The 23,194-nt window shown below is 40.0% G+C and overlaps 1 protein-coding gene across 3 annotated transcripts in view; it reads left to right on the forward strand.

Annotated features, from left to right (window-relative positions):
- The first annotated feature begins 849 nt into the window (after positions 1-849).
- gpc5a (glypican 5a) overlaps positions 850-23,194 on the forward strand; it is a 141,939-nt gene continuing 119,594 nt past the window's right edge. For 2 of the 3 annotated variants that reach the window (XM_037751554.1, XM_037751569.1), the window contains exons 1-2: positions 853-1,385; positions 6,141-6,302. In XM_037751554.1, the coding sequence (XP_037607482.1) occupies positions 1,229-1,385; positions 6,141-6,302 (319 nt within the window). In that variant the 5' untranslated portion in view covers positions 853-1,228. Of the gene's footprint in view, positions 1,386-6,140; positions 6,303-23,194 lie in introns of all 3 variants that reach the window. The other variant, XM_037751561.1, reaches the window with a different exon arrangement.

Below are 23,194 nucleotides of genomic sequence, written 5' to 3' on the forward strand. Positions count from 1 at the left end.
ATGTCAGTGATACAGACTTCTGTGGGGTTTATGTATCATGCCTCATTTCTGATATATATCAACAAATACAGACAATTCTAGGAACTAAGGGCAAACAAAAATGGAGACAATCAAATGCAAAGAACATAAGTAGTTAAAGGAGACATATCATGCTCATTTTCAGGTTCATATTTGTATTTTGGGTTTCTACTTGAACACGTTTACATACTTTAATGTTTAAAAAAAACTTTATTTTCCTCATGCTGTCTACTTGAATATACCTGTATTCACCCTCTGTCTGAAACGCTCCATTTTAGTACATTAAAATGGAATTGCGTTGCTATGCAACAGATTGGGTCCATGTTTACTTCCTGTCAGCTGATGTCACATACACTGCAACAGGAAATAAACTGGGACACATTTAGAATGTTTACGTTTAAAACTGGGAAATTATCGAAATATTGTAGATTTATGACATCACAAATGGACAGAAATCCTGACGGCTTGTTTCAAAAGCTCAGTTTCTGAATATGGGCTGTGTGTATTTCCCTGTGGATTAAGTGTTTCGATACTTTTACAGTATTTATATTGAACTTAAACCTGCTTTATAATATAAAAGCCATGATAATGTCACTTTTTATAATATGGGACCTTTAAAGGAAAAAAACAAAACAAACAAAATAAAAAATAAAAATAAAACACAGACAACACCTTAAGGCACACCAATCAGGGAAACATTGGTGACACTGAAGTGAGTTTTTTTTTTCAGATTTACTTCATCAATATAACTTACCTAGTTACATATAAATTGTAACTAGGTAATAGTAACTAGGTAACAGTAACTAGGTAACAGTAACTAGGTAACAGTAACTAGGTAATAGCCGTTCTAGCTGAGCTCCACTAGAGGTCGCTGTCCGGCCGCAGCTCAGCCGGTATCCCTCCGCAGAGAGCAGGTACTGTTACTTCGGTACCGCCTCTGCTCTGCTGCTGCCGGTCGGTCCAGACAACTTGGACAACATGCCGCTTTCTAACAGACTCACACCGCTGCAACTTTCTCTCCGTGTGTCTCTGGATCTAAATGATCATCTGGAGCGTTTCCTCGACACAAACTCAACCAACACATCACCGAGGCTGAGCACTGAAACCTGAGATGTGGACGAGTCTCACCTGAGCTCCAGAAGAAACCTGAACTTCAGAAACTAGCTGCTGCTTCTTCTTCTTTCTGTGGAGTATTAAAACCCTGGATCTGATGAAAATGGGTGTGCTGTGGCTGAACTGCGTCTTCTTCCTGGCTTGTTGCTGTGGGTTTGGGTTTGGAAGCTCAAACAAATGCGACGAAGTGAGGAAAGTTTTCCAACTCAGGCAAATTGGACCAAATCAATTATTGCCTTTAAGCCCCAGACCAGGTATGTAGGAGTGAAGCTGTAGCAGCTCTGTGTGTGTGTGTTTCTGTCTTTTCCCCCCTTGCTTAAGTGAATGTATTTCTCATAGTTTGCTATCCTAAATCACTCATGCCTTTATGAATCAACCCATGAATAAATACCTTAAAAATCCACACTACTAAGCTAATTTCATTAAAAAATCATTATGAAATGACCATGAAACACTTTTTGAGCACCTGGAATCTGTAGTTTGGTTTAAGTTTTGTCTTGATGCAGTTTTCTTCTGGTTAGAAATAACTATGTGGACCTCACAGGTTATAATAAAATGTATAAAGGCTAACCATTTTTTTTAACTTTCTAATTTAATGAAACATTTAATGACACATGGACATTAAAACTTGCCCAGGATGTGCTTAAATATTGTTTAAATTAATGTATTTCTCATAGTTTGCTTTTTCAAAAGTCCCTTGTAAATATATTGATTTATTTTTTATAATATTGTTTACTTACTGTCACATTTATGTTAGATATGTTACAGTATATGTGATGATTTCATTGTCAGAATTGTTATTGTCCCATTCTTTATTTGTAATATTAATGTTATTGAATGAAAACATGAATACAAAAATAAAAACTCCTAACCTCTAATTTTACAGTTCAATTAAACTTAGAAGATGGTAGTTTTCATTCAGCAAAGAAAGCAATTTAAAAGGGAAATATTTTTAAAATTGAGAACTATTTAAGATTGTCTGTCAGGTGTCAATTTACTTTGGCTGAATTTAGAATAAAGGACATTAGAATAAATCCTAAATTACTCATGCCTTTTATGAATCAACCCATGAATAAATACCTTAAAAATCCACACTAGTAAGCCTTATTAAGCTAATTTTAATGAAAAAATCATTATGAAATGACCATGAAACACTTTTTGAGCACCTGAAATCTGTAGTTTGGCTTAAGTTTTGTCTTGATGCAGTTTTCTTCTGAGTGAAGCTGCAGCAGCTGCTGTGTGTGTGTGTTTCTGTCTTTTCCCCCCTTGCAGTTAAATTATCATAAACCAACCATTAATGCAAATTATGTCACATTTCTTTGAAGTTTTTTTCCTCATTTATATCTTCATACCAAAGCATCAACATGCCAACCACTGATTGAGAGAAATATGCTCCAGAAGTCATTCAACACCTCTATTACCTTCCTGCTGAGCTCACTTACTGCTTTAACCTGTCATTTTCTGGCTTCTTGAAGTAGCCTTACTCTCTGTAGTTACCAAACACACCTTTTTAAACACATTTTAGAGGCGTGTGTGCAGTCATGATAATAATATAGACAGCAGAACATCAGGGGGCTTTAAGATGTTTAAAGTGCAGCTTTTTGTGTGACTTTTAAATTAAGATATTTTGGAGGAAATAGCCTTAAATTACTGCAAACTCAGAAGTTCTTTTAGAGTAATATCTAATGTTTTGACATCTATGTTCAGCAGAGTGTCAGGTTCATACTACATGTAATATTTCAAAAGGAATATGTTTGGAGATAGATTTTGTTGTGTTTGCACAACAAAACATTATATAAAAGGAATCACTTATTGTTTAGGCTACTCCACTGACTTATTTGTGCTAATATAGCCTAAAATGTGCTGTTTTAATCCTATGAAACTGGGAACTAAAGCTGCTGAGATTACATGTTGGTCGTGACGAAAAGAAACCAAACTCTTGCTCCTTTCGTCTGTCCAAAGCAGATAAGTGGCTTGCAGGGATAAACAGGACTTATTCTGTGTAAAGTTAGGTAAACTAGGCTTCACTTAACTTTCTGAACACCGCCCGTAATGTAATTCCACATGATAGGCTACTTCTCCACGAGATTTAGGAGGGGATTATGGGTGTGGATATTTCATGTGGGCTGTCATTGAGTGGACGGCTTGCTGCTGCTGCTGGAAAAGTAACTCTTAATGGTGTTGAGAAGCATCCTGCCACAAACTGCTCCCTACAAACTTCACCATCACCATCACCACCCCTTTTCCTCTCCCGCTGGGAGGAAACTGATGACATTGACAGAAAAAACTCTCAAATACCTCCTAAACCTCTAACTAACCCTTATAATGCCATCTCCTGCCCCTTAAATGAGCCTGTGTGGGTCTAAATCTCTGTGCTGTTTCTCAGCTGAAAAGTGCTTTTCTCTGAGATAAATAGTGTGTGTGCAGTGGGTGCCTCCTGGAGCAGCGATGATAAGCTCCTGATTCACTAACCTTGTGAAAACATTTGCTACTGTTTACAGCCTGCAACTCCACTGACCTCTCTGGCAACCTCACACACACGTCCCAAGTCCAAATGCATCTGGGAAAGATGTAAATTGTTTCCTTGATGGGTTCAGATGGATGGTGTAATGGGAGATAGCGAGAGGTCTAGTCGTTCCCAGAGCAGATTTTTTTAGAAGTTATCTATAATTGACCCTGGACTTGTGAAAAATAACCTACAGAAATTTCAGGAATCCGAGATAGAGAGAGAGTGAGAGAGAGAGAGAGAGAGCTCTGTGTTTTCTAATAAGAAGTGCCAAACAGCCTTCACTTTAGGTCAAAACACATGCAAGGCACCTCGGCCAACAAAAGCTGCTTTTTGTGAAAATAGTTCTGGGAAGTATTTAGGTTAAAAAAAGAAAAAGAAAAGAAGAAGCAAGACCTGGGGCTCTTTCAAGTTGTCTTATCTGGGAGAGTTTAAATTCCTCCACGTGTGCCATCGCCTGCTCTGCTCCTTCCTTTGCTCTCCTTGAACCTCGCTGGGAGCTGATAGCGTCTCTGGCAGCAGCTCTGCACACTCTGCCTAGGCATGTCAGAGAGGCTTTTTGCAGAGTTTTGGGTCTCTTTTAAGATGTTTTGATTGTACCCCTATGTGTGCAGATTGCTTACATTTGTTCGCAGCGGAAAACCTGAGACATCACTTAACGCTCATGGGCGATAACGATTCGGCTCAGATCTCCTCTCAGGATCTTGGTGTTTTGGTTTTCTTGCTCCACTAAAGCATATTTTAACTTGCTAAAGAACCATTGTGCTTGTGTGTGCCCTTACTTTATGTTAAAGGCATGTGTACTATACCCTTATGTTTTTAAAATGATTTATATGACCAGAATCAACTGCTGATGTTTCACACAGACATTATACATTTTTTGATCACCCTAATATTTTCAATCAGATTTGCCATCATGTGCTTTTTTTGCACCTTGTTCTTAGTTTATTTTGTTTACCTCTTGTGTGTCTTTAGGATGGCAATCTCAGTATATTAGTCAGTCAGTCAATCCACCACTTTGATCCAGACTGCATGAAATTTGACTATAATGATCCCCTGACTTGTCCTCTGTAGCGTCACAGGTTGGCTTTTGTGCTTCTGAGTGAAATATCTCCATTGGCTGGACTGCGTGGCTTTAGACTCTCTGTTCTCTTATGGATGAATGCTGCTACAGGAAGCTGCTTGTCTCTTTGGACAGTTGCTGGTTTATCATACAGATAATACAGAAGATAGTGAGACTCACTCGCTTTTTCATACTTACCTTCGGGCAGTTTAAGGTGTCACATCCACCTGACTGACTTGCATGTCTGTGTGGAATGTGTAAAGGAAAGTGGAGCACCCTAAAGAGAGCATGCAAATCCTCAGCCCCAGTTTATGCCCCTCACGTATTAGCATCACACTCAAGTCACAGAGGTAAGCATTCCTTTCTCTGAAAAATACAAACAAAAAACAAACTCCGGGATGTCTTTTAACAACATGTACCTGTTCTGAAATTATCTGACTTTTTTTTAAAATCTTGATGAAAAATAATGTTTGCTGCACAATAAACAGATTTTTATCCCATTTCCAAACAAAAATGATGGCCAAAAATGATGCATTTATTATCCCTTATATTTGACTATGATGTTACTTTTAGGGCTGTCAATTGATTGAAATATGTTATTGCAATTAATCGCAAATTAATCACACATTTTTTATCTGTTCAAAATGTACATCAAAGGGAGATTTGTCAAGTATTCAACACTTTTATCAACATGGGAGTGGGCAAATATGCTGCTTTATGCAAATGTATATACAGTATATATGTATTATTATAAATCAATTAACAAAACAATGACAAATATTGTCCAGAAACCCTCACAGGTACTGCATTTAGCATAAAAAATATGCTCAAATCATTACATGAGACTCTCAAGTCCAACAGGCAACATCAGCTTACTTGCCCCAAAACTGCATTTGATTATCTTAAAGTGGGCATGTCTGTAAAGGAGAGACTCGTGGGTACCCACAGAACCCATTTTCATTCACATATCTTGAGGTCAGAGGTCAAGGGACCCCTTTTGAAAATGTCCATGACAGTTTTTGCTCGCCAAAATTTAGTGTAAGTTGGAGCGTTATTTAACCTCCTTCACAACAAGCTAGTAAGTCATGGTTGGTACCAATGGATTTCTTAGGTTTTCCAGTTTCATATGATGCCAGTATGAGCCAGCTATAACCAAAATTGCATGTTGCGTTACAGAAATGAATGGCGTTAAAAGAAATTTGCGTTAATGCGTTATCATCATGTTAACTTTGACAGGCTTAGTTACTTTACATTATAGAATATTTTCTAAGAATATCATGTGTTAATATGTATCTTGTGTTGAACAAAAAGAGCAAAGACATATGTAATTTCCGGCTAAGTTGGTTAGGAAATACAGCTGCACCTTGAGAAACCATTTTAATCCTAGCTGCTTGTCCATAATGATTTAAGATCATAACATTTGATCTCAATGGCTCTTAGGTTCAGATCTTCAGGTGTGCATGTCCAAGAACCTGACCTGCTGCACCAAAAAGATGGAGGAGAAGTACCAGGTGGCGGCCCGGAGAGACATCCAGAACCTCCTCCAGACGTCCAGCTCCAGCCTCAAGTTCCTCATCTCGCGCAATGTGGCTGCTTTTCAAGGTAAGAGTTAACCGGTGTGTGTGTGTGTGTGTGTTGAGTCATCACTGTTGTAAAGGTTAAACTTCATAGACGCGTGCTGAGATGAGAGCACTACGTGGATAATTGTATGGGTGTAGATGTTTGTGTGTGTTTCTGTGTTTATGAGTTGGGGTTTGTGTGGGTGTTGTAAAAACAGTGGATGAGTCAGTGTGTGTGTGCGTGCAGTGAGGCTCCACTTCAGAGCAAACAGAGGAGGGTCTGTCCTCCTTCCAGATCTACCGCTACACTCTGATCTGGAGATTAGATAGGTTGGCTGTTCCTGTAGGAGACTCAGGAGGCCGTCTTTAGGGGTGAATGTCTGTCAGGGATATGTACTGGGGGGTTTTACTAATAGCTTCCCTTCCTGTGCAAGGTGTCCTGCTATACCTGATAAGAAAACCAAATCCTCATATTTAGAGCACTGGAACGCAGTCATCGTAAACAGGCCGCCATCCATCCCCACATTTGTTTTCAACCTCTTTCTGTCATTGTTTCCCATTCCTCTCCATCCTTTCATTCAGCAACGACCGACAGTTAACGTACAGGCAACAACTTGCCTCCGTCTTTGTGCTCTCCCTGCACAGTGTGGGATGTTTCCCCCCTCTCTAACTGATGGCTGTCATATGACGACTGAAATGAGTGGGCAACAAATACAGAGCTTATGACCTGAATGTACAGCCTCAGACATATCATTAAGGCAATTCTCTTTAACGATGTCTCTCAGTTTAAGGACGTGCTGTTCTCCTCCTCCTAAACTCAAATGATTTATAGGAGAGTCTCCGCGTGATCACAGTGTTTTAGTTGAGGTTTGCAGGGGCAATGCCCTGTGTGTGTCGTCTGATGTTTGATGTGTCTACTCAGGCTCTGAAGGTGAACTAAAATACTTCTGAGTGTGATAACATTTGATGTTTATGAAGCATGCCACCTTTTTAAAATACTGTTAACTAAAAAAAAAAGTTGCAAACACCGTTATGAAAGTTGTTAGAGGGCGTGACGATTCACTCAGCTCATACGATACACGATATTGGGTTCACGATCTCGATAAGATTCAGTATTATAACAATCATTTTAACAAAACTTCTATGATGAAAATGTTTACCTAGCTCCACCCTCTCGTGTGACTTCTGGTTGCAAAAAAACAAGACGGTGATGGCCAAAATGCCAAACTCAAGGTTTCAAAACGTCAGTCCACAAACCAATGGGTGACGTCACTGTGACTACGTCCACTTCTTACATACAGTCTATGCTCAATGGAGGACTATGGCACAGAAGAGTAAGCTAAATCATGCTTTGGTTATAAAGAAAATACTTGTTGATCAACTAATTGTTGGTCTTGGTCTTTTCATTTAAAGTTAAAGTTCTCGTTCCTTAAAGTTTCTTTAAGTTCTCATAACAGTGTAAGAGCTGGCGGTTTGTTTGCCCAGGTCAACCCAAAAAAAGGCTGCAGGAGCTGGTAGCCTTTTCAACATACTCACAAAATGAGCAGCACTCACATGGTTTCATCTGTGGAATGGCAGCCAGTGTGCTCTCCTGCCAAACCAAACAGAGTTCCCTGTCAACATCGGCCCTCATCAGTCAACAAACATTGGCGGCTGCTTCCAACATCCAGGCTGCGTAATACAAGTGGCAACAGACGCTCAGCAATTTAAGTCTCATATTGGAGTCACAGCAGCAGCGTAACTGCTCTGAATGTTACATTTATTACGTTTTATGTCGTGTTGCTGTGGTGTTTTTGTGATATATTTAATTACAGTCCAAACTAGGACGGCAGCTATTATTTTCATTATTGACTAATCTGATGATTATGTTCTTGATTTCTTGAACAATTGTTTGATCTCTAAAACTTCAGAAAATAGTGAAAAATGCTCTTCACAATTTCCCAGAGCCCAAGTTGACATATTCACATTGCTTGTTTAGTCCAACCAACAGTCTTAAACTGCCCCAGAAAACAGCAAATACTGACATTTGAGGAGCTGGCGTTCAATGTTATGTTTAAAGCCCCAGACACACCAAGCCAACATCAAAGAACTAGCGTTGATGAAAGCCGACGTCGCCACGTTGAGAGCCACTGAGAGGCAATAGAAATGCCCCCAATCCGGTATTTAGCACCTTTTAAAGTAGTTCAGACTTCATGACTCTCATAAATCAATTGGTCACATGAGGTTTGCACAGGTTACCATGGTTACCTGTCTCCAACCGATAAGGAGGCTCTCAGGAAGTGACATGGTAATGATTTAGGGTGCAGTGATCGTGTGTATCCATGGGGTCTAATGTCGAGTGCATTTCCTTCCTCAACATTTGCTAAGCCGTTTTTTTATATTTCAAATTCTGCGTTGTTTACATCCATATTTGCTTGCTGGAAGTCTTTTTCTTCGCTGAATTCGTTGGCGCACTACTTCGTTTGTTGGCACATTGCCGCCACCAGCTGTTGATTGTTGTATCCAAACATATCTTCCCCTTGAAAGTTATGGGTTATATCACATATATAGTTAATCATTATGACATAGCTGGTAAAATTTGGTTTGTATTTATCACAACTTCAATGAAATTACACATGAAAAACATGTGTACTAACAAACTTAAAGATTCGTCTCCGCTTGTTCAATATTGTTTGTCTTTCTATTGAAGTAAATCTGTGCTGGTGAAAGCTGAAGCTTGTTCAAATGTTGTTGCAGACTTTTTGACTCAGTCTATCTGTTTACACACACACACACACACACACACACACACACACAGCCGGAGAGCGGGAGCCACCCACGTGGCATTGTTCTATTTGGCCGTAGAGGTTTTAAGAGCCTTTGTCACATGGAGAAAACTCACTGTGGCACCATATGTATGGGAAGCACGGAGGGACAGAAATGTCTGGCAGGTTCTTAGATCTTAACAGAGTGGGGAAAAAAGAGCTGTTTTGCTGTTCATGTGCAGACATAAAAGAAACACAAGTCAAGCATTTAATCCTTCTTTCCTAACCAGGGAGTGTTCAATGATGCTGAATTAATTTGAGTGAATTGTTTGTTATTCATCTTGTGTGACAGTGAGTTTTGTTTTGGGTGCTTTCAGATTATAATGGAAGTGGAAACGGGCCAACAACTTTACGGATCGTTTTGAAATTGAAATTAAATTTTACGTTGACTGGCTGCCCTCGGCTGTGTTACTGTTCTGCTGCATCATAAACACTTTTGGGGAATACAGGAAGAACTATTTCTCTCTTTAACAAGTCCCTTAGTTTCAGAGAACAAACCAGTGTATAATGCATAACAACCACAGACAGGAAGACAGACGAGTTAAAAGGGGGGGCAGGCTAATGCGGTCATTTGTTTTGTGCAAAGCCTTCAATTAGATATCTTTATATGATGCAGCTGAAGGGAGAGGAGTGATGAAGAAATTAGAGGAATGTAGATGGATAACAGTCTGAAACACTCAGGAGACATTGAGAAATAACACGAACCAATAAAACGCTATTTAAAATGTTTTTCCCCTGGGGACTTGATGTTTTTTCTGCTTGTAATGGGCCACAGTTATAAAAAAATCTTCAAGGGCATGTAAAAAGCACTCAATACTTTAACATAATGAGTAATAAAGCGAAAACAAGAGCTTGAGATGTTAATTATGAGTAGAGCTTCAAAGCACAGCTCATCCCGCAGTAATGGCTCATTACGTTTTTCTCTTTTCTTCAGAGGAATGCGCCTCAACATTTGAATATCTTGTCCTTAAATGAACCTGACCGCTGCCTTTCAAGTAATTTCACAGCCAAAAAGATAGCTGGGCAACTGGGGGGGAAAGAAATAGAAAGAATAAAGACGAAGTTGATGCCATACTGTCGAGCTGACGGCCTTTGAGCTTTCTAGCACATCAGTTTTTTCTCCCGTCTTGCTGCTGGTCTGTCAGTAAGTCTCTCAGGACTGCATGTTTTCATTCACCAGTTGTGAGGTTGCTGCACGTCGTCCACACAATGCACAAATATGCAGCCTGCTGAGCAGGGCTCAGGGGAGATCTTTTTTCGCCCTGTGCAGGTTTGTCTTACATCCATGGCAACCAACCTGTGCAATCCCAGCGCCCCGTGGGGCATGAGTCAATAAAGCTGGGAAACAGAACCCACTATGAATCAGCTGTTGAGATGCCTGAGAGACTGTCTGAGGAGGGGCGCTCGAGTCATAGCAGAACGGTCTGAGTTCACCACATCAAAGGAAGGCCCTCCTTTAGGACAAGCTTTGATTCTAGGAACTATTAAAGAAGTGTATTTCCTTGTGTTGACTGCAATATGTGTTATGTTGACATCCTGATGCATTTTGTTATAACTAGCTGGTGTGGCACTTGGTCATCATGGTCCAGCTGAACCTGAATTCAGTAACAACTTTGAAAACATACATCCCTGCACACATTCAGTATGATAAAACTTGAATGGTTTCACATTTGCTTGTGCAATTACATCACATATAAGTAATGTACAAGTTCAATCCTAAAAAATATAACCTAGTAGTTTTGAACATTTTGGCTTGTGACCCCTTAAAGGATCAGTGTTTAACATTTAGATTGATCTATTGGCAGAAATGGAATATAATATTAATAAATATGTTTTCTTTAGTGTATAATTACCTGAAACTAAGGGTCGTTGTGTTTTTGTTACCTTGGAATGAGCCGTTTATATCTCCTCTCCACAGAGTCCGCCATGTGCACCGCCATGTTTCTACGGTAGCCCAGAATGGACAAACCAAACACTGTTTTAGGCTGGAGTCAATAACGTTACTCGCTCCTGTTGCCGTCTCTCTCTCTCTTGCTTTACCACTCACTTCACACATACACACACACACACTCTAAGCACTGGCTCTGCTCCGATGGTTACGCTACTCTTACAACAACTGGCGTTTTCGTGTCGGCCACCGTAGCGCTCCAACACGCTTCGCACACGGGAGAAGCTTCCGTTGGTTGCAATCTGCAACTTCACCGCTAGATACCGCCATATCCTACACACTGTTCCGTTTAAAGGAATAGTTTATTTTGAGAAATAAAATTATTCACTTGTTGCATTGAGTTAGATTAGAAGAGTGAAGTCACTTTCATATCTGTCCGTTAAATAGTGTTTTTAAATCGCGTTTATCAGCTCAAGGAAAGTTTTGAAAATATAAACCTCCATGGATCAGAAATTCTTAATAGAAAGATTCATAATTGACCTTGTTTGCAGTTCGAGGTGTCCTGTCAACAGTTTTACAGATGTCTCTTTTACAATGGTGGTCTATGGGGAAAATGCTTTTGGGCCGCAGGGGAATTTTTCTCTGTAACACCGCAAGTGGCCACTGAGCAGAATTGGAAGCAAGGTTGAGCGACAGCGCCGTATCCAGTTCTTATTATACAGCCATGCTTTCGACAAAGCCCCTAGGAAGTGCGCCGGGCTTTGAAGCAAATATTCGTAGTGGCCAAACGGTGGAGTTACAACTTCCGTGTCCGTCACGTGATGCAATTGGGCTCAAAAAGACTTTTTCCCATGGATTTACATTTGGAAAGAGATGCCTGTAAGTCAGTCGCTAATTTTTTTTTTTAGGTAAATTAACTTCCCAGTATGAACACTTGAATAGCCCTTATTTAAATCATTAGATCCTAAAGGTTGTAAAATGCACTAATAACTGAATCCAGAGTTATTTCTCTTTCTCTGTTCATGTGAATGAGACCCAGACCGAGGCTGGATCGAGGGCTCGGAGGCGGAGTTAAAGGAAACAGTATTGCGCCTGCTCTATGGGCCAAATGGATTCGGAAGATTGACGGATGATCCGAGTACTTTATCACTCGAGAGTCGAGCCATTTTGGCTTCATGCACCACTGAGCATTTCTCCTGAGAGAATGATCGGGAGCCCGCCTCCAACGCTGTATCCACTTCTCTTTATACATCAATGCTCTCTGCGCAGTGACTTCCTGGAGTCTTTGCGAGATGTTGCCAGGGAACTAGCGGAGAGACTCCAGCCCAGCCGCTGTCATTTATACATTTCTGTTTGTTTATGGATTAAACACATGATAAGATACAATGGATTAATTAGTGAGATTTAGAGATGTTGGTAGATGTATGTTTGTTTATCTTTGGACAGAGCCAGGCTAGCTGTTTCCCCCCTGCTTCCAGTCTTTATACTAAGCCAAGCTAACCATTTCCTGGCTCTTGCTCCATGCATGCACAGACATTAGAGTGTTTTCAATCTTCTTTTCTAACTCTTGACAACAAAGCAATACGCTTATTTCCCGAAAACTATTCCGTTGAAACAAGTAACGCTATATGAAGACGCACTTAATGGCAAACCTAAAGGCTGAAAGTCGGTCAGTATTTCGTAAGAACAAAGGCAAAAATTTGGAAAACATAAAAAGATAGACCGGATATAGTCGTCCAAAATGTGTTTTTAATACCCCATAATTCATCTTACAGCCTCCGGCAATATTACATGACCACTTGATGAGACCGGCTGTTATAAATTTAATGCTGCTGTGACTTGAATGTATGTGGCATGAAGCTGTTGTGACCATTAACACTCTGTGGTTTGTGGTCTTCCTGCCAGTCAATATGTCATTTTGGTTTCTAGCCTGGGAAGAGGAAAAAAACTTGCCGTTAACATGAGACGCAGGAATCCAGCAGACACAGTTAGTCAGCCCTTTTCTTTTATATTTGCTCTGCTTCTAATTGTGAGCTACTGTTTTGTCAGGAACACAAGTGGTGCTGATGAATGTAAGATCAAACAGTCAGGGCTGAGTGCTGGTTTCGTTGAAGAGCTCAGGACTTGCTATTTGCACTCATAAATGCTAATTGTGTTTCTGTTTACCAGCCTTTAAAGGATCCTCTGCCCATCTTTTACTCTTTGAATTGAAAAAGGAATATGTTTGAATGGCAGCGGCCCCACAGCTTGACTGAGAGGAGACCACAATCAGCTGTCAAATTACAGCAGTACACTCAGTGCCAGACAAGGAGGGCTCAGTAGGGGGGAGTAAACTTGTTTTGATTGCTGCTGATTAGACAGATGATGTTTTAAAGTTTTTTGTTGGTAGCAGAGTTTCTATTTCAGTGCATAAATTCTGGTTGCGTTACGTCCAGTAAAGTCAGCACTCAGTTGGCTAACGCCCATACCTTATAACCACAACATCCTGGGTTTGAATCCTATAAAAGAATATTTTTAATTTGATTGGAAAAAATCATGCAACAGACCTTTAACAAGTTAAACTAAACTTGAACTTTGACCTCCATATATGCTGACTCCTGAGGCACATCCAGTGGCATTAAGACACTAGGATAAGTTGGAGTTATTTGTGACAGATTTGACTGAAAAGAAGAAATGAGAATTACATTTTGTGAAACCCAGGATTGTATAATTGCAAAGAATTTATGTCACAATCAAATATCTGAGAGGATGCGAGGTTAGATCACTGTCTCTAAACCTACAATATATCAACTTTTCATGAGTGTAAAAAAAACAGCCTTTTTCAGCTTTGTGAAAATGCATTTTTCATGTGTTCATTATGTGTTTTAACTGATATATTTAGCTTAATCAACCCATAACAGTCAATCCTTCAGTTTTTACTTAAAAATAAAAAATCACCAAATTTAGAGATACATGGATCATCAAACAGGCCATGGCAGTCTGGCACTGTGTAGTTCCTAGAGCACCGGTTTACATATTCCACATTCAAATCTGAATGAATCTTTGATAACTGAAAGCGTTAAAGGGATAGTTAGGATGAAGTGGTGTTGTATGAGGTACCTATCCATAGTCAGTGTATTACCTAGAGTAGATGACGGGCGGTATGCCCCCAGTTTGGAGAAACAGACTGGAGTTACCACACAGAACCAAAGCAATGTACTGCTGTGGACGGGGCAGAAGCAAAATGTATTTTAGCCACCTAAAAGAAAGGCCCAACTAAAAAAATCTATAAATCGGTTTAAGTGTACTTTGCATGAAGAATATTTTCGCTGGTTTACCTTGCTTTGAGACAGCTATACAGTCTATGTTTCCGACGGGGAACTGAAGCTTAAGTTTGTTTGTGTTATTGTGTGACGTGAATCTGAACTAGCCAGAGTCACACAATAACACAAGCTAACTAACCACCGAGGCAGCGGAAGACCAGCAACTCCCGTGTTCTGTGAGGTAAAATTACTGTTTTTTTCAATGGAGTCTGGTGGCTTTGGTGAGAGCATAGATGGATACAGCGGCTTCAGTTCCCTGTTGGAAATGGCTGTCTCACAGCAATGTAAACTGACGGAAATAATGTGAAATATACCACAGCGTTTTAGGTGAGCCTTTCTTTCAGGTGGCTTAAATGTGTTTTGCTGCTGGCCCTGTCCACATCTGGTTCCGTGCGGCAACTCCTGTCTTCATCTCCAAACTGGGGGCGTGCCGACTGTCATCTACTGTAGGTAATACACTGACTATGGATAGGTACCTCATACAACCCCAATTTCAAAACATCCAAACCCTCCCTTAATATGGCGCATTATTATGTCACTACTAGTGAATCTATTTCAATTATTAACAAACTATAACGTTGTGATATAATGTGCCTTGCCTTACACTCTACCTCATGCATGCTGTGTGTTATTGGAAGCCTGATTCTGAGTCTAAAAGCCCCGCTGGTCGCCCCTAGAGGCAAAGCTGGATTACCAATTGGGCAAAGCGGGCAACTGCCTTGGGGCCCCAGGCCCTTTGCAAGGCCCCATATTCATTAATTACAATCCCTGTTTGGGCCTTAAGGCAGGTCCTGTCTTGTAGAGAGTGTCAACATGTACATGGTGTTTATATTTAAACACATTTTTGTTGATTGAACTAAAAAACTGGCAATGCTATTTTTTCTTGCTAGTAGTGAAAAACAAAAACAATCAAAACACAAGTTGTATTTGCTAACAAAGGGTCAGTTAAAGCTGAAATCCATATAGTTTTTGGTAAAATATCCTTATTTTTTAAATTTTGTCAATTCGATGAAACTAATGAGTGAGACACTGAAATCAGTGCAGGTATTGAGATGCTCTCCGTAATCTGCTATTGAAAAGTTAAGCTCAAGTTTGTCAGGTTGCACTTGTTTGGTTTACAATGGCAATATCATCTAACAGCATCACTGTAGTAAATGAAATATTTATATGCTAAATGGTTCTTTGTGTAATGTGAGTAGCGTGCGCTCTGACCTATTAACTAATGACGTAAAAGATATTTTGGATTGTCTCATTTGACTAATTTCCACTGTTGACTAGTTTGCTTCAGAAATCTGAATTTGGGATAAACCCACTTCTTCTGTATTTACTTTAATATTCCAGCGTCATTACCAGGCCGCTCTTCAAGGGAAATCATGCAAAAAGTTGTTCTAAAAGCAGAGCTGCAGTAGCCACCACACTTACCCAACTGCTCCTTTGCAGTCCACATTTCAACAAGGATTTCAAGTTCAAAACAGTAATTTCTTACCAAGGACAGATATTGTGCTGTGACCAGCCCTGAGCAGCGCTGCATCACTGACTACAGTAACATAGTGTTCCCTTCCAGTAAAGTTTCTATGTTGGTCACACATTGGCTGCTCGCCTCAGTTAGGGAAAATATGCAGCTTTTTATAGGACTGCATTTTAGGATCTTTTGTCTTGAAAATGAACATTCCTCATGTTACAGTCCCCTCTAGAAACACCAGGCTGTCTCACATAGAAGCTGCTTTTGCCAGGAATCATGTAAAAGACCTGATGAGAGGTGTGAGTTAAAAGATATCAGTTTTATCATACCATCTTAGTGACACATCTGCAGATCTTATAAAGCTTTTTTAGCCAGGCTATCAGCATGGCTGTATAGGGATGGCAATGTCTGTCTGTCAGTCGGTTTTTTGGTCCACCACTTTGGTCCAGAATAAAATATCCAAACTGCTAATGGATGGATCGTCATACTTGCCAACCTTGAGACCTCAAAAATAGGGAGGATTTCAAAACCAAAGCGGGGAGTCTGGGTGTCCTCCCTAAGAAGAGTTTCAGAGACTTTGTTTCCTGCATTCTGGTGACTTTTAAAGAATGAAAATAAAATAATACTGCACTTCAACAGCATTTTTATGTTCAATAGACCTACTTTTAATTTTACTTTTAATTCTCAGGAAAGAAAACGGAATAATTCGCTCATCTAGTTTGAGTTTGTGTGAATCTCTGGCTTAAACTAATATTCATCAGTTTTCATTCATTTATTCACTATTTATATCTCTTAGTACTCTCCATTTCTCTCTCAGTCCCTCACTGAAAGCCCTTTCAGACACAATGCGACAATGGCACCACTGCGCTGTTAAACCCGTTATTTCTAATGGCTTGCGCCGCGCCACGACAGCATATAGCCGAACTTTGGGCGCTGCACTCTAGCGAGTGCAGATCTAACCATGTTGTGTTCCGAGCATCTCTTCCACCAGGAAACTACATTTGGTGTAGCTCTATTGTTGTCCAGGTGCAAACAGTAGAGCTTTTACACGCTGTACAGAGGCAGAAACTGGTTGAGATAAGGAAAAGGAAGAAATAAATAGGGAGAAATGTGACCCCGGGAGGAAACCGGGGGAGGGCAATGAAAAACGTGAGTCTCCCGGGAAAATCGGGAGGGTTGGCAAGTATGTGAACATTAGTAAAGACATTCATGGTCCCCAGAGGATGAATCCTAATAGCTCTGTTGATCCCCTGACTTTTCCTCTTTCCAGTTGTGGTTTTGAGGAAAATGTCTCTGCAGGTTTTAAGGGAATTTGTCCAATACTTTTGTTTACAACCAAATGCCTGCAAAATGAATGACATTTCCGCCTCAATTGCACTTAGTGTTTAGTGCTAATTAGCACTTGCTAAATTAAGGTGACCATAAACATTGTCTGCGTTCCAAATCGCACACTTTTGCCTTTTACTTTTAGTACATACTGCAGCTTCTCTTAAAGTATGTACTGTTGAATGCAATATGCATACAATTGCGACGTACTACTTCTTCATAACATTGTGCCTTGAACTTTGACCTTCTTGCTCATATATCCGCCGTGCAGAGGATTGTAGGTCAGAATAGCGGTTGTGTCTCAAATAGTTCCGGTTAGGATTGGTCGTCGGGCAGCGAGTCTCGCAAGAGTTTTTGCAAGTTTTTGCACATCTCAAACCAGATTTTGCAATTTACGGGTTACCTTCTAACCTTCTACCTTCTACCAGAAAAGCATGCTGGCTTGCATACTGCAAAATGCGACCAGATATAGTAGGACATCCTGGTATATTTGGCATACTGCATTTGACGTACTATGTATTGGGACATACTAAATCTTTTTCTGGCATACTAAATAGTATGGTAGTATAGGTATTGGAACGCACACACAATACCTGCATGTTAGCATTTTATTGTGAGCATAAAGTTAGCATTTACCTCAAAGGACTCCTCTGCCTCACAGGGCCGCGCTAGTCCCTTCTCAAAGAACACTCGTAATGCTTTTTGTCAAACCTAAAAAGCTGCGAGTGTATCTTCTTGTTTGTGCGGGGGATGAAAGATGGGAAGGCTTCATTTTGAGTAAAAACACTGATTCCAATAGTAACCAAACATGCAGACCTTGTGAGATGAATGATGAATATGTGCATAAACTGAACATATTGAGTGGTGGTTTGGATTTGTTTGAAGATTTCATATGTTGATTCTCACAGATGGTCTTGAAATCCTTTCTAACCTGCTCTCTGTTCCTTTGTGTGGGACCTTTCATTTAGCAGACTTTTTGTCCACCGGGTCTACAGCCGTGCCTTCTTTGTTGTCACTCGTACAAGAGGAGTGTGTGTGTGTGTGGTGTGTGTGTGTGTGTGTTGGTGTGTGTATGCCAGCCAACGCAGGGGCCTCTCCTCGAGATTTCCACAGAATTTGGGCTTGGCTTTGTGATTCAAGGCTGGACAGTTGATCCAGGGGAGGACAGAGAGTGAAAAAGAATGCGAAGAAGAAGAAGAAGAAGAAGAATGAGCGACTGACGGAGAGAAAGTTGGGAGGATGCCAGATTCTATTGAAAGTCTTTGCACAGCGTTTGAAGTCAGAGGATGAGGATTTAGAGGGAAGCAGGATTATTCAGAGTCAATACCCTTCAACAATCCAGGCGTTTGGTCTGCTGCAAAGAAACAACGTAGTCAGACTAACCACGGCTGTTTTTCCCTCCGTCTCCTATTGCAGCTCCTGTGTCAGACATGTTAGCGTAGCACTGTTCAAATCTTGTTTCTAATCACTTTATACACTATTCTCTTTCAGGGATAGTTTAACATTTTGGGGAATATTCTTATTTGTTTTCCGCAGAAAGTTAGATGGGAAGATTGTTACCATTCTTGTATCTTTCTGTTACCATGGATTTATATAGAGAACTGGATACATCGTTTGAGGCAGTGCCCCGTTCATTCCTATGAAAGTTTCTCGGTGGTGCATGAAGCCAAAAAAGTTTGACTTCCGCGTATAAAATTACCCGGATCTTCTGCATCCATGAGCCCAAAAAGCAAGCGCACTAGCACTATTTTTAACCCAGCCTCCTAACCGATCGGTCTAAGGGCTCGCTCACATGAACGGCAGCACGAACATTATTTTACAATATTTTACAACTTGTGATAAAACTGGAAAGTTGATTTAGCCTACTTCAAAAAAATTATCCGCTAATTTACAGATGCCTCTTTCGCAATGTAATTACATGGTAAAAGTCTTTTTGGTCCCGATGGCATCACCCGATGGCATCACATGATGGATTCGGAAGTTGTAATTGCATGGTTTGGCCACTATGTCAAATTGGCTTCAAAGCCCGGTGCTGGGAGTCTGTTATATATGAAGCTACCACCAGTTAGCTTAGTTGAGCACAAAGACTGGGAAGAGGGGGAACTAACTTTCAATAACAACTTTATGTGTCTCAGGGGGTTATGTGCCGGACTGTTTCTTATTTGGAGGCAGTGACTTCTTGGAGTCTCTGCTGGTTGCCCGGCAGCCGTTCCCAGCCCAAAAATGGTCCGCCACATAACCGCCTGTTTTTCTTTTCTACGAATTAAACAATTGAGATATAACGTGTCAATTAGTGAGCTTTAGAGCAGTCTTTCCTGGAGATGTTATTACAGTCGTTATATAAATTTGCTGAATTTCTTCTTTTAAGATGTGTATTTTGCAGTACACCTTTGAGCCACATGAGGGCGCCTGAATGTTCATAATGTTCTGATAATTGTAGCCTATTTATAACATTGAATCTAATATGAAAGGCTAGCGTATATTCTGTTTGTTTTACTGATGAGACGAAAACGAAAGCCTGTTAACTCCACCTAAATGCATTTATTTGATTTATCAAACTGATCTCTTGGACATGGCTGGTTAACCTATTCCAGGTAATATAAGGTGATGCGGAAATGGCGGTAAAGGAACCTTCATTTATGCACAAATTAGATTTATAGACTATTGTGAATTGGGTTGCGATTTGTCATTTTTAAAAAGTGGGTCTCAAGAAAAAAAGTTTGGGAAACTCTGCTTTAGAGGACCAGGTACTGGTAGAGAGTGGTATCAATCTTCTCATCCAACTCTCCGACCAGAAAGCAAATCACTATATTTCCCAGCATGTCAAACTATTTCTTTAACATGTTTTCATTTATACATGTTACAGCATATAGCTCTCATTCTTCTCTTTCAGGTTGTTATTTTAATTTGAGTCTTTTGAGCCACAGAAGGCGTGCAAACTGCAGTTTTATATTGTCTTTTTTCTATAAATAACTTTTTAATACCCAGCATCCTCATCTGGCATTTCAAGAGAAACCCTTGAATGCTTTTACAGTGTCAGACGTGAAGCTAATTGCTGACTCTCCATCATCCTATGAGAGTGTGTGTGTTCAGTTTGCTGCTGCTCAGGAGATCCAGTTGAGTTGACGTGCTTCTTCAAATCCTGCTGTGTCCCAGAGGTGGACATCAGCAGTCAATTCATTGAATACACACATGCACACTGACTTTCTCTGTCTTACATTTTGTCTCTTTCAAACACTCACTGCACTGTAGCCACTCACTGCATAGAGATGAGCCCTAAAAATACACACACCAGTCAGCACTTTACATTGTTTGTCTCCTGTGTGCCCGTTTGAAATGGAGATTTATGGCTGCTGGCTGTTGTCTTAAGGCCATTTTCTAGATTAGATGATCCAGCACACTGCTAAACAGGAACTGTATCTTTATGACAGATTTACACAGGTTTTTTTCCTTTTAGAGATTTACAAAGGGTTGAGCGGTGCGGAGACCAGCAGAGTAATGTTCCAGTGTGATGTTTGTGCAGGAGAGCTGACGGTGCAGCTAAGAAAATTTACAACTGCTAGCAGTGTACAGCAAAGACTGAGCTGACACTCACAGCTCTCCACACAAACCATGTTACTTTGATTCGGTGGTATGTTAAGTGAATGGTTCAGCCCATAATGGGATCTTTTTCTGGAAGTAGCCCTCAAGTTAAACCAAAATTCTTTAAATAATTTAGATGCCCATCTTAAACCAGACACAAATTAGGGTTGTACTCTTGTACATCAGAACATTTGACAGTGAACAATGACATTTCCATAACTGATACTGAGAGGAAACGGCTCAGATTTCACCACAGTTTCTATGAAAACATCACTGTGAGATTGTTTTTCAACTCACTGGGACTCTTGGCTTGTTTGTGCTTCTCTGTTTCACTGTATTTGTTTGGAGAGAAGAAATCACTTTTTCTGCCAGTCTGACGGAAGGAAGTATTTCCTAAGTAAGGAAGGAGCCTCCAGGGATTAGTCTGTAGTCGTCTGGGCGATGAAATCCTAAACACAGCAACACACCAAGCCTACTGTCTGCTCCCACTCTCCCCTCTTCTTCTCTTCCCCCTCATCCTGTCCTTCTCCCCTACACTGCACATATAATGGCATAATTGTCCTGCTTATCACTAGTATCCTGGCATGAGTGACAAATGAATGTTGTTTTTACTGTTGGGAGTCCAGAGTCTGATGGTCTGTTCTGTACAGCTGATGAGACTGTTTGATATAAACCTAGAAATATCTGTTTTCTCTACTTAGGTCAGACTTAACGGGACAATTTTAGCATCGCTTGAGTTTTTGTTTTTTACATTCATGATCATTTTTACATGCATGTGCCACAATGTAAAATACCTTTACATACTCTTTGCCACACTGCTCTTGCGCTCACAATCTAATCAAAGCTGCATGCCAACTCTTGAAACTGCAGTAAAGTGATTTTTATTTGGTTTTATTCAGTCGTAAAACAGTACATATCAGATATGTTCAAATATACACATGGGGACATAAATGTGATATACTAAAAACACAGAAAGTACAAAATCTAGAATAAAATCAAGAAGGGCTGAGTAGATTAGTACATTTAATTGATTAAGTGCCAACTATTTTGATAAACGATTATTGATTTATCATTTAAAGGAGCAGTGTGTATCAGGCGGTATCTAGCTGTAATGTTGCAGATTGCAACGAATTAAAGCTACTCCCGTCTGCCAACAGCGTATAGGGGAACTACGGTGGCTGTCGCGAAAGTGCGAATGGCCCTTTCTAGAGCCAGTTGTTGTGAGAGTAGTGTAGGTCATTTGGAGCAGAGCCAGTGCGTAGAGTGTTTGTGTATGTGGAAAGTGAGTGGTGAAGTGAGAGAGAGAGAGCAGCGGCGACAGGAGCGAGTAACGTTATCGACTTCGGCCCGAGCAGGAAAAGTTAACAGTGTTTGGTTTGTCCGTTCTGGGCTACTGTAGAAACACGGTGGACTCATGTGAAGAGGACCCGCTCCCTATGTAGATAATTTATAAATGGCTCATTCTAAGGTAACGAAAACACAACGATGCTTATATTCAGGTGATTATACACTAAAGGAAACATACTTATTAATATTATATTCCATTTCTGCCAATAGATCCCCCTCATCATTACACACTGGTCCTTTAAGTCCATTGCCAAGTAAAAGTGTCATACATTCTCTGGTTTCAACTTTTAAAATGTGAGGATTTTCTGCTTTTCTCAGTTTGATATGATTGCAAAATATCTTTTGATTTTGGCTTGTTGGTTGGACAAAACAAGACATTTGAATGCGTCACCTTGGCCTCTGGGAAATTGTAATGCAAATTTTTTTTGCACTGTTTTTCAAACATTTTATAGACATGTAATTTAATAATAGAAAAAACAACAACAATGTTCTGTTTTCTATCTGTCACATAGTATACAGGTGCAGCACCTTGAGTCTGCATTTGGTGTTTGAACGGTGCTGTATAAAAGTTTATTACTTTTATCGACAAGGCAACAGGAAGACAAAAGAAAGATGCTTCCACCTGCTATTGCAAAATCTCAAAATCTGCAACCTCATCTGAACTGACCTGTAAAACCTCATTAGGGCTGTAACTAACGATTATTTTTTATTATCAATTAATCTGTTGATTATTTTCTCGATAAATCAATTCAGACAATGGTGAAAATTGTCAATCAGTGTTTCCCAAAGCCCAAGATGACGTCCTCAAATATCATGTTTTGTCCACAACTCTAAGATATTCAGTTTACTGTCATGGAGGAGTAAAGAAACCAGAAAATATTCACATTTAAGAAGCTGGAATCAGAGATTTTTTACTTTTTTTTCTTAAAACATTACTCAAACCGATTAATCGATTATCAAAAAATAGCTGGCAATTAATTTAATAGTTGATAACTAATAGATTAATCGTTGCAGCTCTAAACCTGATAATATTTTTTTTAAACCTACTAAAGCAACACAGAAACAGCTAGTAGCTCATCATTTGTCCCTGATGGACCGGAAACAATCCAAATGAATGAATGAGACTTCTCTGTCTCAGACATGACTGTCTCTTTTGCAGGAACACCAGTTTGCTTTTGTATCAGTCATATGCTCAGTTAAGGGCTACTATAATTAGAAGTAAAT

The sequence above is a fragment of the Sebastes umbrosus genome, chromosome 2 (genome assembly GCF_015220745.1).
Source record: "Sebastes umbrosus isolate fSebUmb1 chromosome 2, fSebUmb1.pri, whole genome shotgun sequence".
In the NCBI taxonomy this organism is placed as follows: Eukaryota; Metazoa; Chordata; class Actinopteri; order Perciformes; family Sebastidae; genus Sebastes; species Sebastes umbrosus.